The sequence below is a fragment of the Teleopsis dalmanni genome, chromosome 1 (assembly GCF_002237135.1).
Source record: "Teleopsis dalmanni isolate 2A chromosome 1, ASM223713v2, whole genome shotgun sequence".
Classification (NCBI taxonomy): Eukaryota; Metazoa; Arthropoda; class Insecta; order Diptera; family Diopsidae; genus Teleopsis; species Teleopsis dalmanni.
Genome location: NC_051846.1, coordinates 83,769,255 through 83,784,676, shown reverse-complemented (window position 1 = coordinate 83,784,676; position 15,422 = coordinate 83,769,255). Strand labels below are relative to the sequence as shown.

Here is a 15,422-nt window from a genome sequence, read left to right as displayed (position 1 = left end):
TTTTGTCTCTGTTGGCAATTAAATTAATTTATTTATTCACTTTATATTCATATAATATACGATTACATTGAAATTTTGCAAAATAAATGACAGAAATTAGAAAAAAAATTTAAATAAAATGCAAAACCATTTTTAAATTCCATTTCGATTGTCGTTAAAGTACCGCCTCATACAACTGCTAATACAATGCAGTACATCTACAGGCAAATGGGTCAACAATGTACCTATTGTACGGACACATCAGCGGACACATGCATATAAGTATGTACATATATACTTATGGTATGTGTGTAAAGATTTTCCGCGAGAAATTGTTTATTTTTTATTTAAATTTTATTTTCAAACTATTTTAAAATCAAAACTTATGCATTTATCCACTAACTTATTGTCAATGCATAAATAGTGTTTTTTGTTGCTTTAATTGCAATGGCAGAAACACTAAATTCATCAGTGCAATTCTTGTCCGAGGGCTATTTTTACCGCTTGAATTAAATTCTTTTTTTTTTGTGTGTTTGATGGTACGGGATATATCCATACACACAGTCACATTCTCTACAATAAGTTTTATGCCAAATAGAATATTTCTAATTTATTTGGAGACAAAATAAAATCACACATACTCGCTCAATTAAAGACTCAAAATTAAAGATTTTTTTATTTGTTTTTTAGGATTTATATGTAATAGTCCCAAATTCAATTCGGAATAAACTTTAAAAAACTCCGAAAATGTTTATTTTACCTACAGATACATTAAATATAGTTAGAAAATTGCAATATTTTATTTTTATTAATAAACGACTCAATATATACATATATATTAAACAATTGATAATAAACGAATGCAAATTAATAATTTAATAGCTTTTAGAAAGTGTTCATGATAATAAGTATTTTATATATTAAAAATAAACAGCATGTTTTAATTTTTTAAATTATTTAAATTATTATCTAGTGCATTTTAAAAATTATACTATTACTTATATTTGGTATTTCTATAGCAAATTAAAATTGCGAACCAATACCTCTGTATTTTTCTTTACGAAGATAAATATCCTTTATGCATTATCCCTTAGAGGTAATAAACAAACATTGTCATATACACATTAACATTGCTAAACTGATTACAATTAATTATTTATATTAGAAATCTCATGTTTGGGAGATGAATATATATTTTACTATATATCCAAATGATACTTGACGTAAACATAATGGTGCTAATTAGTTGATACGTCAACCTCATCCAGTTTTAACCTCTTGTTTGAAACTATCTTCCTACTCTTTGCAGTTTCAATGAATTTTCTATTCATCAAAAGAATCCAGAACTCAGGAAATTCATTATTCAATTTAAAATTCTTTAACGAACTTAGAATGCAGAATGGTCAGACAAACCAGAATGGTTAATCAGATCATATAAATCTTCTTCTTTCACACAAGTTTCATGCAGTAGTTTTCGCAGTAGTTATTTTCCGTTGTATATAAGCAAGTATTAATAAAAGCAAATATTAAGTTAACTGAAGATTAAATTTAGTAATTTTAGTTTGATTTTATATATTAGAGTTTTTAAAAAAATATAGTCGTGGAGTCCAGCAATCGCCTTCTATGTCTTTGCCACTACACACGAAACAAATGCAATGATTAGAAGACCGTTGCTTCAGATGTAATAAAAGTAAACTTTTCGGATTTATTCCAATATTAGATCAATGATAATTCATGTTCAAACAGCAAATTCTATTTTATTAAATATAAATGGCAAAATATTTGTTTATAATGAAATCTTTAATTACAATTTTACAAAAATTTTGTCATTATTAAAACTAATCAAATATATATTTATTGTGATATAAAGAAATTATATGTAAAATTATAGAAAATATTTTGCTCAATTGGATTAATAAAATTATTAACACTTCCTACCTCAACTATTCCACTATATTAGTATTTAATATTGTTTCCATTTATATTTAAAAAAGAAAGAAAAGAAATTTTCGTTTTACCAGTGACGTCCGAGGGTCAACATAAATTTATGTTTATATGTACATATTATTTTCTAACATACTAAAAAATAGAATTATCAATCTGATAAGAACGAAAATATTCTTTCAACACAAATGAGGGTCACAACAATAACCCTATATGCAGCTTAAAGGCTCAGTTAGACGGTTGGTAACGTAAGAAATTAATTCAAAGCGAAATGCACAACCAAACAAACGTGTGTGTTTGATAGAAACGAAACAAACAAAGTACACCATTTTAATTTATTTCGTTCCTATCAAATACGCAGGTTTGGTTGGTTGTGCATTTCGCGTGGAATTCATTTCTTACGTTACCTACCGTCTAACTAAGCCTTAAGGTTTCTTTATAACTATCTCAGTTGTTTCTCTTGCGTGAAATAGGTCGTAACTCGTTATACGATTTACGAATTACAAATATTTCTTCTCCAATAATATTAAGATTATTGATATCGAAACAGATATGAACAATAAATTTGTCTTAAATATGACATGTAATTCTATTAAATATAGTTGTTTTATCAATTAAATGTCAAATATAAATTACTAAAATCTGTGTGGAATAATATGTCTTTAAGATTTATTGATAATGTAATGTTTGCGGGTGAGTTAATTTTATTCAATTAGAGTTAAGAGAGTAGTAATGTTAATTTAACACAATTTCAGCCTCTTTTATGTTAAATAAGTTATATGTTTTAAAGTTTGTTCGTTTAAACGTTTAAAGTCAATACTTAATTTCATTACTATCAAATATACTTATGGCTAAAAAATATATATAGATAATGAAATACTTCACCATACAAATATTTTTTGTATTAAAACTTATTTAATACTTAATAATATATTTGATGCAGAATGTATTTTATAATTTTGTTTTTATAATGGGCTAATTAGTGCCCAATTAGTGAGATTTTATTAAAAAATGTAATTATGATACATATATTATTATATTATAATTATGAATATGATTACGAATATGATTATAACGATATCAAAGTATGTTACATAAAAGCAATTTACTTAATATTTAAAATAAAAAAATTATATATATTTTTGTTTTAAATAAAATGCAGTTATAACATATAAAAAAAAAATTATTTTGCTTTAAGTATGAATTTTAATTTAAAAAACTGAAATTGAACTCATTGAATATAACTGTTGTTTTTATTTTTTATTTATAATTAAATTTAAATTTGAATTGTTTTTAAATAAAAAAACCAATACAAAAACATATGAATAATTATTTTAATCTCATGTTGAGGTTTTTCCGAGTTAGTGCAACTGGGGACTTTTATACTTTCTTAGATGTAAGATTTCTACATTTTCCCTCCCTTCACTTTAATTAATTCATGTATTCCTCACAAGGTGCGCTAATTATCCTTTAAACTAAACTTACTAAATACTCCATAAATACTCCAGTTTAGATCTTTATTAAAGTTTATTGAGATTATATGGAAACTTGATTTTGTTTGATATCAGGCACAAATCTATTAATTATTATCAACTTTACAAATAAAAAGTATGTTATATAAGGGAGTTATGATATAATGAGAAACTCTCACACTTAAGTACCACTTAACAATTTTTTGTTTAATTATTTTTTGACATTTAATTAAAAAATTAATTAGTTTTAATTATAACTTATTTAGTTTTTTGTAAATAAAAGTAAAAGCACATTTGAATTTTTGTTTCTTCGTTACAGACAATATTCAATTCTATTAAAAATAATATATAATTTATTTTTGTAAAATGAACTGCAACTGCAAAGAACAAGTTTTTTTGTTTTTTGTATTTTATTTTAATTTTTATTTTTTTTACGCAGCTGTCATTAAAATATAATCCAGCCCAGTCGTCGAGGCTATTAATAGTGAAAACCGCAGTTACGTTAAACTGGAGAAGAAATTTTGCGAAAATTTGACTCACGATATTTTTAGCACTAAATTTAATCACATAATAAATAAAAAAAGAAAATTACTATTTTTTTGATTATTCATTAAGTTTTTTATATATTCTCAATAAATCTTAAGTGATTTGAAATATAATTTTATTTTTTAATGTAATAATTTTTTTTTCTGTTAAATCTATTTAACTATCATTTTCACCCTTATAATAATTAATCGATCACTAATCACTTTTTCTTTTTCAATCAAATCTTCAAATCTTCAGATATTTGTTAAAATTCCTGTCCATCCGACCAACTACGCGCTGTGCACCTTTAGTTTTCAGGTTGACTCGCGTCTAACGCGAACAATTTTCCGTATCTTGAAGATTAGAAAATGTCCAACGAATTGACTTTCTGTCGTTTTTCTTTTTCTTTTTCGGTTGTTTGTGGGCCAAATTTGTAACAGTTCTGAGATATTTAGTACTTTACGCTCTAATCAGTATTTATCTGAGTGTGAAAATCTGTTTAAAAATGTCTTTTTGTTTGTTAATTTAGACAGATTTGCTAGCACTTGTGCTCGACATTTTAAAGATTTAAATCGCCAGCTGAATTCTCAAATAGTTTCTTCAGTAATTTGCTCTATTATGTCTTTCTATTTTATACAAAAAACAACAAAATTTTCAAAAAAATGGACATTAATAGAGATTTAAGGCAAACAATTAGAGAATTTTGATTTAGTAAGTGTTTGTATGTGACAAAAACAATGGAGAGTGCATTTTAAGAGACCGAATTAATCCAAACTGCATGAAGACCCCAATGGAAAAATACATTTTCTAAAATGTTGTTTTAATGTTGTTTTAATGTTGTTGTTGTTGTGGTTTGAGTTATTGCTATTGCGCTATTTTACTCTTTTGTGGCTGGGAGGCCTATCCCTGCCCCATACTAAGCTTTAATTATACTTGAACTCATATCGTTTATTTATCTTTTAACTGATGACGGACCGTAGAAGAAAGGGTTGGCAATAAACTTTGTAGATAGCCTGCATCATAGTTTTTATGATTGTATTGTGTTGTGCCTGCATATTATCCATCAGTTTCTCCATGTTGGTTTCTCTATTGGACGGAAGTTGCTAGATTCTGCTTCCTTTCTTCACAGCATCGGCATACGGAATTTTTTGATAAATGAGATTTAAGTCCTGACACATCTCAATTAACAAATCAACTGGGCGGACAAAATTACGTACTTCGGAATCACACTGGACAAAGGGTTCACATGGAAAACCGCCAACCCAACACACTTATAAAACTTCTACATCCACTAATCAACAACAAAAAACTGAACACCAAAAACAAAATCCAGCGTGACATATAGCAAGACCTGCAAAACCAATATCAAAAAAATACAAACAATCCAAAATAAGGCAAAACAAGGTTATTTTCAAATTCCCTTGTACATAAGAGCCAGATCGATTAAGAAAGAAACCAACATAAAACCTATCAAAATCCATATTAGAGATAAAGCAATTAAGTTATTCCAAAAGGTCGATAGACACAAATTTCACACTAGCGGTCCTAAAAATACCCAACAACAATAACCCTGCAAGCAGATATGCAGACCCAATCCATCGTAGAGTAACGGTATACCATAGATAGCGAAATTACCATAATCTAGCCCACATTAGGGAATAAAAGTTTTTTCATATCCAATTTCAGAATAAAATAAAATGAAGAAAAAGGAAGTCCTGTTAATTTACAATTTAGGTAATCTCCATGTGAAGAGCTACTCTTTTTTTTAAAATAAGATTTTATTTTTAATTAAATTAATTTATTCTTACATAAAGTAAGTATTTCTGTTTACATGAATTTATTTGAAAATAGATATTAATCATATATCAATGAATCTGCGCCCATATTATTTGTGGAGAGAGATATCCCTTAAAGGATACGTGTCAAAATTTCATGATATTCTGATAATTAATTTACAGGTTATAATGATTTAATTCACCGTCGCTTTGTAATTTTTAAAACAATGTATAAAAAAAGATTTTCGTGTGTTGAAAATTTAATTTTTTTTTTAATTTAGAAAAATGCTGTGAAAGGGCCTTGATAAGCGGTATAAACAAAACATCTTTCAGGTCGCAGTGCATGCACAGCCTATCTATTATAGACGGTATGGAAGCTCTGCACCAGGAAAATCAATTATTATTGACTGATATAATAAATTTAAACGCGGTTTTAAAAACGCGGCTTATATATACGGTTGGTTGGTTGTTTGTAGTGGCAGGCCATCAGGTAACTTTCCATGTACCTCAATTACCGATATTCCTCCGTTTTGCTACCACATCTATTGCAACAGTCACAGAATACAAATACAGTGTAAATAGAAGATTACAGGCTAAATCCATTCCATTCGAATTTAGATAAAATTGCAAAGGAACAGCTTGCTAAAAACATTTCTTCTGGATGGCAAAGCAGGGCATTTACAGGGAAAGTGTTTAATGGTTTTTTCTATAGGTATCCACAACTTCTGCAATGTGGATTATGAGCAATGCACAGTTTCTCTGAGTGGGGCATTTATGTATACTTTAATATGTAGTTATATTATAACTTTTATGAAAATTAATGCAACAATTATTTATAATTTTTATACATTTTATTGTGCTGGATAATTTTTTTTACTATTACAGATCAACCTTATTAACACTTCAATTGATAATAGAAGAAAAAAATAATTTAAAAAGCAATTGCATTCTGAGCCTTAGTCATTGGAATTAATTTAAAAAAATTTATATTATACAATTTTATCAGTTCTCAGAAACATATGCATATATCCATAATAGAAGCCTTAACTATATTAAAAAATATGAAAGACAAATACTTTACTAATTAACGACACGAAATAATTCGTTAATTCTTAACAAAAATTAAATATAAAAATGTATTTAAAATATTGATTTGAAATGAACCGGTTATTCATACCTATATGATCAATAAAAAGATTATGAACTCTATTCATATATACTTATGAACTCTATCTCCTTTATGGAATAAAACAATTAGAAACCCCAGATTGAATGTAGTGTACCAACTACCAGTTTAGTGTTCACTATTATTATCGTGTTCGCTTTCCATATTTATGTGATCAAGGGCCTGAACATTTCCATTTTGTTCACTATATACATTGGTACCACGTGCATCAATTAAAATGGTTTCATCCGATGTTGATTTATTATTGGAATTTTTATCAATATTTTTTGCTTGAAATAAAGAAAAATCGTATTTATGTAAATTTGAACTCCATATTAGAAGCTGAAATAAAAAAAAATTTAATTAAATATAAAAATTATTTAATTTAAATGCAATATAAAAATTACACGTCAGCTTTTAAAACACTTCATGAAGTAGAGTTTATTATATTATTAAAAATAATAATAATAATATAGAACATTGCAGAATATACTAAAGTTTTAAACTAAATAAAGTATATTATTATAAAATTGTAAAGCTTTTAAAGCAACTTATATGTCATCATTAACAGAAGTAACTTAAAACCTTTAAAAAAAAAATAAAAATTAATAAAAGTGCTCATTGCGAACTATGAAGTAATATTCAGAAAGTGAGTTAATTGCTAGGTATTACTAATCCTAGCAGTGTTTTAATTTAACTTGGACAGTCAATACTTTAATTTCGCTTACTATAAGAAAGAACTACTATAAGAAAGTTCTTTAACAACTTACCTTCTTATCTGTGCCAGCAGAAGAAAATATACTACCATCAGCTGAAAATGAGACTGCACTTACAGGTCCAACATGTCCAGTTAAAGTATATACAGGACGTCCCTCTAGTAAATCAAGTACTTTTATAGTCTCATCATCACTACCAGTAATCATAAAGTGTCCGTTTGGATGAAATGATAAATCATTTACAGGAGCAGAATGAACTTGATACAATTGGATTAATTCTGTTTCACCAATGTCAAATAGTTTTACACGATTACAAGTAAGAGCTACTGCTACAACATTACCATCTGGGTGCCATGCTACTTGCCGACCCATTCCGCGTTCTTCCGTAAACGTACGTATGCATTGACCGGAATTTATATCAAATATGCGTAAAGATTTATCATCTGAACAAGAAGCTATTAATTTTCCATTTGGACTAAATTTAGCAGAGCGCACCCAGTTAGTATGATATGCGAAAGATGTAAGGAATTTTTGTTGTGCTACCTTCCACAATTTTATGGCTTTATCATCCGAAGCTGTTACAACCTACAATCGCAAATCTCGTTATTGTGTTGTATATAAAATTATTTTTACAATAATTTACCATCATTCCCGTTGGATCGAAATCAACACTTCGAACAGTCTTGAGGTGAGCAACAAATTCACAAGACACGCCACGTATTTTGGGTTCCCAAATTTTTACTCTACGATCTTGGCCTGTAGAAGCAATTAGATTTGAAGACGTGCTGACTCCATAAACAGGACCAGTGTGTACGCAGAATTGTAAGCAACGAGCTTCTTGTTTCAGGTCCCATAATATCACTGATGAATCAGTTGAACCAGTAACAATTTGATTACCATTTGCATTGAATCGTATTGCTGTTACAGCACCAATATGGCCAGTATAATGTTTTCGAAGGGCAGGTTCCAAATAGGTTCCAGTATTAGCAGTCATGATAATTTTATAAAGTTATGTACATATATAAAAGTAATTATATTCAATATATATGTATTTTCTATTTGTAACTGATTCAACTGATATGTATTACCCTTCTAGACAATCCTGTCTTTAGAGTAGCAAGGCTATTTCACTGAAATTTAGATTTATTGTTAAAGAAAAAAATTCGATACTACTATGATTTGACAATATTATCTTAGCTTTGAAGTTTTTTTTGTTGTTACAACATATTTAATATATAGTACAAGGCAACAACATATTTTTGTTATATATACATACCTTTACCTCCTATGAGAAGCATAGCGCCGCAAAGTAATATCGCCTACTACATTTTATATATTATTATTATATTGAGGCTAGTTGAGTCAGTGCACTTCAGCACTTTTATTTCATATTAACTGCGAGGTTTCAACATAACCCCTCTTTAGGCCTTGACTGGATTATTGTTTATCACTTCATCAGACTAAACAATAACTGACCTCAGATCTGCATATCTCTGCATAGATCTGCATAGCTCTATTCTTTATATATTTTTTGATCGGATCAATCTTGAGGATGCATTTCGTCCTAATGTACCATGGCACCTTGAAAAGTCTTCTCAGTATCTGACTTTGTGCAATTTCTAGCTTGCTAAACGCTACACACCCATATAGAAGTTAGTGTTATATACTTAGCGTTATATTATTTTTTTTAAATTACTATATATATCACAGAATTGTTGCAAGAAAATGTGATTTATTTTTATTGGCTAATAGGCTTTCTACATTTGTTTCATTAAAGAACTTTGCCATAAATACTCAGAACGATTAACTTACCCGAAAATTAATTTCAGTAGTTTTCAAGGGAAACAAAATGTTATGAGTTCAGAGAAAATAAGTTGGACGTAATTTAAAATATTTTGACAACAATCATAAAAACATAGATCGAATCTAAAACTTACGGAGTGCTCGATATTAGCATCAAATTCGATAAATACTTCACTCTATCACATGATATATTAACATTTGTAATCAGCATCTACATCGGTTGGACACTTTGGATAATACGAAAGTTAACTAAAAAGATACCAGCAGTACTTCAAGCATTGTCACATCATCAAGGATTTGAAATAACAGTCGAATAGTTGAATCTAAGGGTTCAACCGGGGGACCTGTTATATCATTATCTTTCTGTATTAAATTTATTATTTATATATTTTGCTTATAAATATATTTTGTAATCATTTGTTAAATTTATTATCTATAAACAAACAAAATAGTATTGAAATTTAACGATTAAAAAAAAAATATAATTAATTAATTCAGTTATTCTACAGCTGGTTTATGATTTTGTTCTAATATTATCACAGCAAGTGAATTTATTAATAAAACTTTGATAGGAAAGTAACAAAACTCCAGAAAAATGTCCAGACATAAAAGTCAAGTACGGCTCTGGGTCAGTTCGTTAAGGAGCGCTGCCTCTGAGATTCAAATTTGGGAGGACACAAGTTCGATTCCTGGTACTTGCAGTTTCAAAGAAAATTATTTACAAATAATTAAATACAAGAATTATTTTCAAGACCACTGATGATGGGTATTCGGCAATACTCGAAACAGCATTATGATCAGCTAAAAATTCAATTAAATAAAATAATATAAAATAAATTTTTGTTGTTGTAGTTCACTACTTTTCGAAAAAATCTCTTTATTATCTATATGTTTTGCATATAAATGTATTTTGTACGAAAGAAAATATAAGCAAACCTATTTAGACCGCTTTAAGACCTATTCAATTAACACACCTTAAAGCAGAAAGCACTTTAAAGGAAAACTTGAAAGTCTTGAAAGTAGTTTACATATAGAAAACTGACAGATGTGATTAACATAGCAGTATACAATATGTATTGCCACCCCTAGGAACTCTAAATATTAAATATTCTAAGTATTAGTAGTCTAACTCTGCTGACGTATTACATAGAACACTACCCAAAGTTATTACCTAAACATGTCAACAGGGCAGAGTTTCAATTTATCTTAAGGAACACACCTAGTGACTTAGTGAAAGTCAATGAAAATAAATGATTAGTTATATTTTTAGAAATTTAAATTTATATTCTTGGTTCAAAAAATATGTTTACTATTAATTTACTTTAAGATATTTTAAATCAAAAATATTTTTTTGTAATTTTGATCAGTGATGTGCCATGAAGATTTTACACGTTCCCAGTTGAACAAGTCGCATAACTTAATTGCTAAATAATAATGACAAATGAAAGCAAAAACAAAAACAAACACAAAAACAATACCTTTGTAAAAGAAAAATTATATAAAAATAAAAATCCAAATAAAATAAAATTAAATAAAATAAAATTATTTTAATTTGCGATGTGAAAATTTCGCAAGTGGAAAAGTGATTCTGATTTGGCGTGTATCTAGGATAGTTGTTTGCAGCCAATTCGCCCTGCTATTTTTGCTGCTGCGCGCTCTCACAGATCAACGTTGCCAGCGGACAATGCTGGCAACGTTGACAAATACAAATGGAAATGGAGGTGGCGACTGGTTCTTAGCTCTACTTAGCGCTAGATACATTTGGTTCGCTTGGATTTTTCGCACTTTATTTATGAAGGTTTCGCAATGTTTTTCAAATAATGTTTTTCTATAAAACATTATTTTCTCATGTCTTTTTTTCGAATTGCAAACTAATACTGATAATTAGTGAAAATACAATAAATTATTGTCATTCTTGCTATTTCTTTTTTCTTTTTTTATTATTTTAATCGAATTAGTTACGGTTTTTATAAACATTTTTTAGTCGATCTGTTAGCATATAAAAATTAAACTTATATATATATTATTATTGGCATAAAATTTTAAAATTAATTTTTAGAACATTTATATTAGTCAGATTATTAAAATAAAACATTGCATGTTTCAAGTCTAAGTAAACCGATTTTTTTACTTTTTTCAAAATAAATTAAGAAAGTCTTATATATATAGGTGGGTAGGTTGGAGTGGCGGCCTTGTTTCCAAAAAACCCAGTTGATCGCAAAGGATAGCCCATTGTGGTACCACAGAAATAGCATTGGTTAAAATGCTTGAAGTATTTCTTATAAAAGGAGTACCAAACTCTTTTGACATATTTGTTGAATTTCGTTATTACTTATTGCGATTCGAGTTATGTTTATACTGTTTGGATTAAATCACAAATTTCTAAAAATTAAGCAAGAATCTTTATAAATCTGACTAGAAAGAGAGAGGGAGAGAGAGAGAGAGCAATGCACGAAAGGGGTAAAGAGGTACTATGAATAAAAAATAAATGAATTAAAATTAAGTTAATGAATGAAGAAGAAGACATTGATCTATGAGCTTACATTATAAGGTAATATTATATTATACCAAAGTAGTGTTTCTACATAATACACGTAGTAATAATACACATACTCTACACATAGCCATAAATTCTAAAGTAATGACAAATATTTTCTGACTTTCCAAGATCATCTTCTGACAGCGAACTCACGGAAAAAATTTACAACCTATAATAAAAAAATATAATAACCATGCTTCAGAGTACTACGTTAGTTGCACTAGGTGGACTGATAAATACCCAGCCTAAGAAATAAAAACGAAATTTTTATGATAAATTATATTTTATGCTTCAATATAGTCATCTTTTAGCTCGACACACCCAATCCAATTATCCTTCACCATTTGGATACCTTTTAAATAATTCGACTCATAAAGTCCTCCAAAATATTCCTCAGTTCCCATTCCATTTCATCATTTGATGCAAATCTCTTTCGCTGGAACTAACTTTTCAAATTTAGAAAAGGGTAATAGTCACTAGAAACTAAATCTAAAGAATACAAACACCTGGAAAATCTGGAAAAACGATGGTTGTTTTTCTCATTGATCCAATAATATGCAGTAGTAGTCTGATGTTATCATAGTCGTTTAGGAACACTAGCTGCGGACTCTAGCTAGTGTACTCTAGCTCAGATGTGAAGTAGTCGAAGTCGTTGTCGTTTTTGTTCAATTGTGTTCGTCTAGTACATAATACCATTGCAACGTCAGTCCGTCCCTTTTACAACGAATATGAATATAAATATGGTCACTAAAAGTTATGGATATGAATTAGCTATATATTGAAATATATTTGAAGTAAAAATAATACGAAATTATTTGGCCGGTTAAAATTACCTGAGCACATATATAATTATAATTATAGTTAAAATAACAAATTAGTCATTGACGTAAGCAAAGCTAATCACCACCTTATTAAAGATGTCCAAAAAAAGCAGACCAAAAAGAAAATGAATTATTAGAATATCCTTAAAAGATTAATATTAAAAATAACACTGCACTTAGGTATAAAAGAAATGCTGGAATGCGTACAATGAAAACAGCTCTGATCCATACCAAACTAAATTATAATAATGTTTTAAGTTTATAAATAACAAAAAACCTATCATTAGTTGTAGTTGTAGTATTCTTCTTTATTATATATAGATTATATTTACATTTACAAAATTAACTTTATACATTTTCAATAATTAATAATATTCAAAATATAAATATTATAAATAATTATACTATAAATAAGTAACATATAACTAAATTGACATAAATAGTGTCTATTTTTTATTTGTACGATTATGGCTTTCGCCGTCAATCGGAGGTTTGGATTTGTTGCATTTTTTTCATTACAGTAACTATTATATAAGTGAGACATTGAAAATAACACCCTATTAGTGTTAAAATGCTTCTAATATAATATTTTCTCTATAGCGAATTGCCGTTTTCACATAGATCGATAAGATATGTCAGTTTTTACTATTTAGCAGCCTCATTAACTCGTTCATACCTAACGTTTGTTTTCCAAAATAATGTTCCCGTAGCTCCATTAAAATTTGACATTTACTAAGAAAATGTATTAGATCTTCCTTTTCTGTATTAGATATAGCTAAGATTTTAGGTAACCGCGAGTTTTCCATGTGAAAAACATTTAACATGTACTTGAAGTAGATTTCTAAAGTGTACAAGTACAGAGGTGACAAGCCAGTCACCAAATAAATCATTCGGTTGGATTTGTTAAGCGGTAATCGATATATTTTTTTTTCAAAAAATCATAAAAGTTTTTCTACTTCCTAAACATAATTTGTAAACAATCTGGACTTTCTGCTAGGAGAACGATGTCATCTACATACAAAAGAGCTTTAATATTTACACCATTTATTATGCGCCTCCAGATAGATGTGTAACCACGTCGTCTATATAAAGTGAGAACAGAATCGGGCTGAGTACGCAACCTTGTTTAACTCCTTAATCAGTAGAAAACCATTCTGATAAGTGTTCCCCATCCCATACAGCTGCACGATTTTCGGTATATAAAGTGCTTAAAACTTTATATACCGAAAATCATTATAATTATTGTTAGTTTCTATTAAATGAAATATTACTGTTTCTATTGTCTTTCATTTCGTATAAATAAAAGTTTTAAATAGTTCCAATAGATATGGACTATGGTTTTAAAAGTAAATATTCTTACGACCGAAAGTGAAAAAACCGTCATAAATTTCGAACTAAGCGACCCAAAATAAGAACAATTTAGAAATGACTTAGTTTGGCCTTCACCATAAAACATTCTCGACTAATGTTATACTAATGTTATACTGCTATGTTAACTAATGTTATACTAGTTTACGTAATAATTAAAAAACTACGGGACTAGAAAAACAAGCACCTAAATTAGTAAATACGACTTTATCAAGACACAGCTTTCAATTAACATATATCAAGAGCAACAAAAATATTTTTATAGAACATCAAATCAAATCATATACATTATCAACTTTGAAATCATATGTTATGAAGAAAAACTTTATATAGTCGTTTTAATTTAAAAAGCATAACAAGTGCTTTGATTAATGTCACTTACAAATAAAGTGACAAAAAAGTTGGAACTTAAGCATTGATAGTTTATGCAGCCTTGGCTACCTATGGAAAAACACGATTAGTCATCGTTTCTAATTCTAATTCTAACAAATTTTATACGGACTATAAACTACTTAAATAAAAATTCGAATATTTTTTGAGATCACTGATGATAAGTACTTGCTATGGCCAGCTAAGTCTCGATAAAATAATCATAACTTTGTAGTTGCTTCTTTATTTCTGTTCGAACCCTTCTTAAAAACTTTTCAATTGGAGAGAAAGTAAATATATATAAGCTAAACTAAAATTTAAGATCCTTTTTCTGTTAAATATTGGAGTATATATTAAATATTGTGTATTTTATATTATATTTGTATTTAATATGAACATTTATTTAATTTATATATATCGTTTGAAAGAAACATAAATTAAATTATTTGTTAAATCTTTATGCTTATCTTGGTATTAAAATATATATACAAAATTTAAAATTTAATTAAGTACATTTATTAGAGAACAAATTATTTTTGTGACACAATCTCTTTGAAAAATGTTTCTTTTGACTATTTGGCTTAAAATTTAAAGAAAATACAAACTTAGTTGTGTATATATATATATATATGTATATATATATATATATATATGCAATACCATATTCGAGTATTTCACACTCTAATTTCACTTAAATAACAAACTTATTTTTAACACTTATTATATTCATTAGTTTAATTCTAAAAAAACTATTGAGTTATGCAAATAATATATTACTTATTTAGATTTAATTAAATTGTTAAATTAAATTTAAATTATTTAAACATAAATTTAGTTAAATTAATTAAAAGCAAAAATGTTCACTAATTATAAACAAATTTTTTAACTTATATATTGTTAATATTAAAAACTATCACAGAAGTTTTTCAATTTTTTGTTAATATTT

General features: G+C 27.7%; 1 protein-coding gene across 1 annotated transcript; it reads right to left on the bottom strand.

Annotated features, from left to right (window-relative positions):
• Nucleotides 1–6,730: 6,730 nt before the first annotated feature.
• On the bottom strand, nt 6,731–8,737 carry LOC119668991 (POC1 centriolar protein homolog). The gene is made up of 3 exons (XM_038078716.1): nt 8,220–8,737; nt 7,631–8,161; nt 6,731–7,202 (listed from the first exon to the last, which is right to left on the bottom strand). Exons 1-3 carry the CDS (start codon nt 8,568–8,570, stop codon nt 6,990–6,992), a joined length of 1,095 nt encoding a protein of 364 aa, XP_037934644.1. The 5' UTR covers nt 8,571–8,737; the 3' UTR covers nt 6,731–6,989.
• Between the last annotated feature and the right edge of the window lie 6,685 nt (nt 8,738–15,422).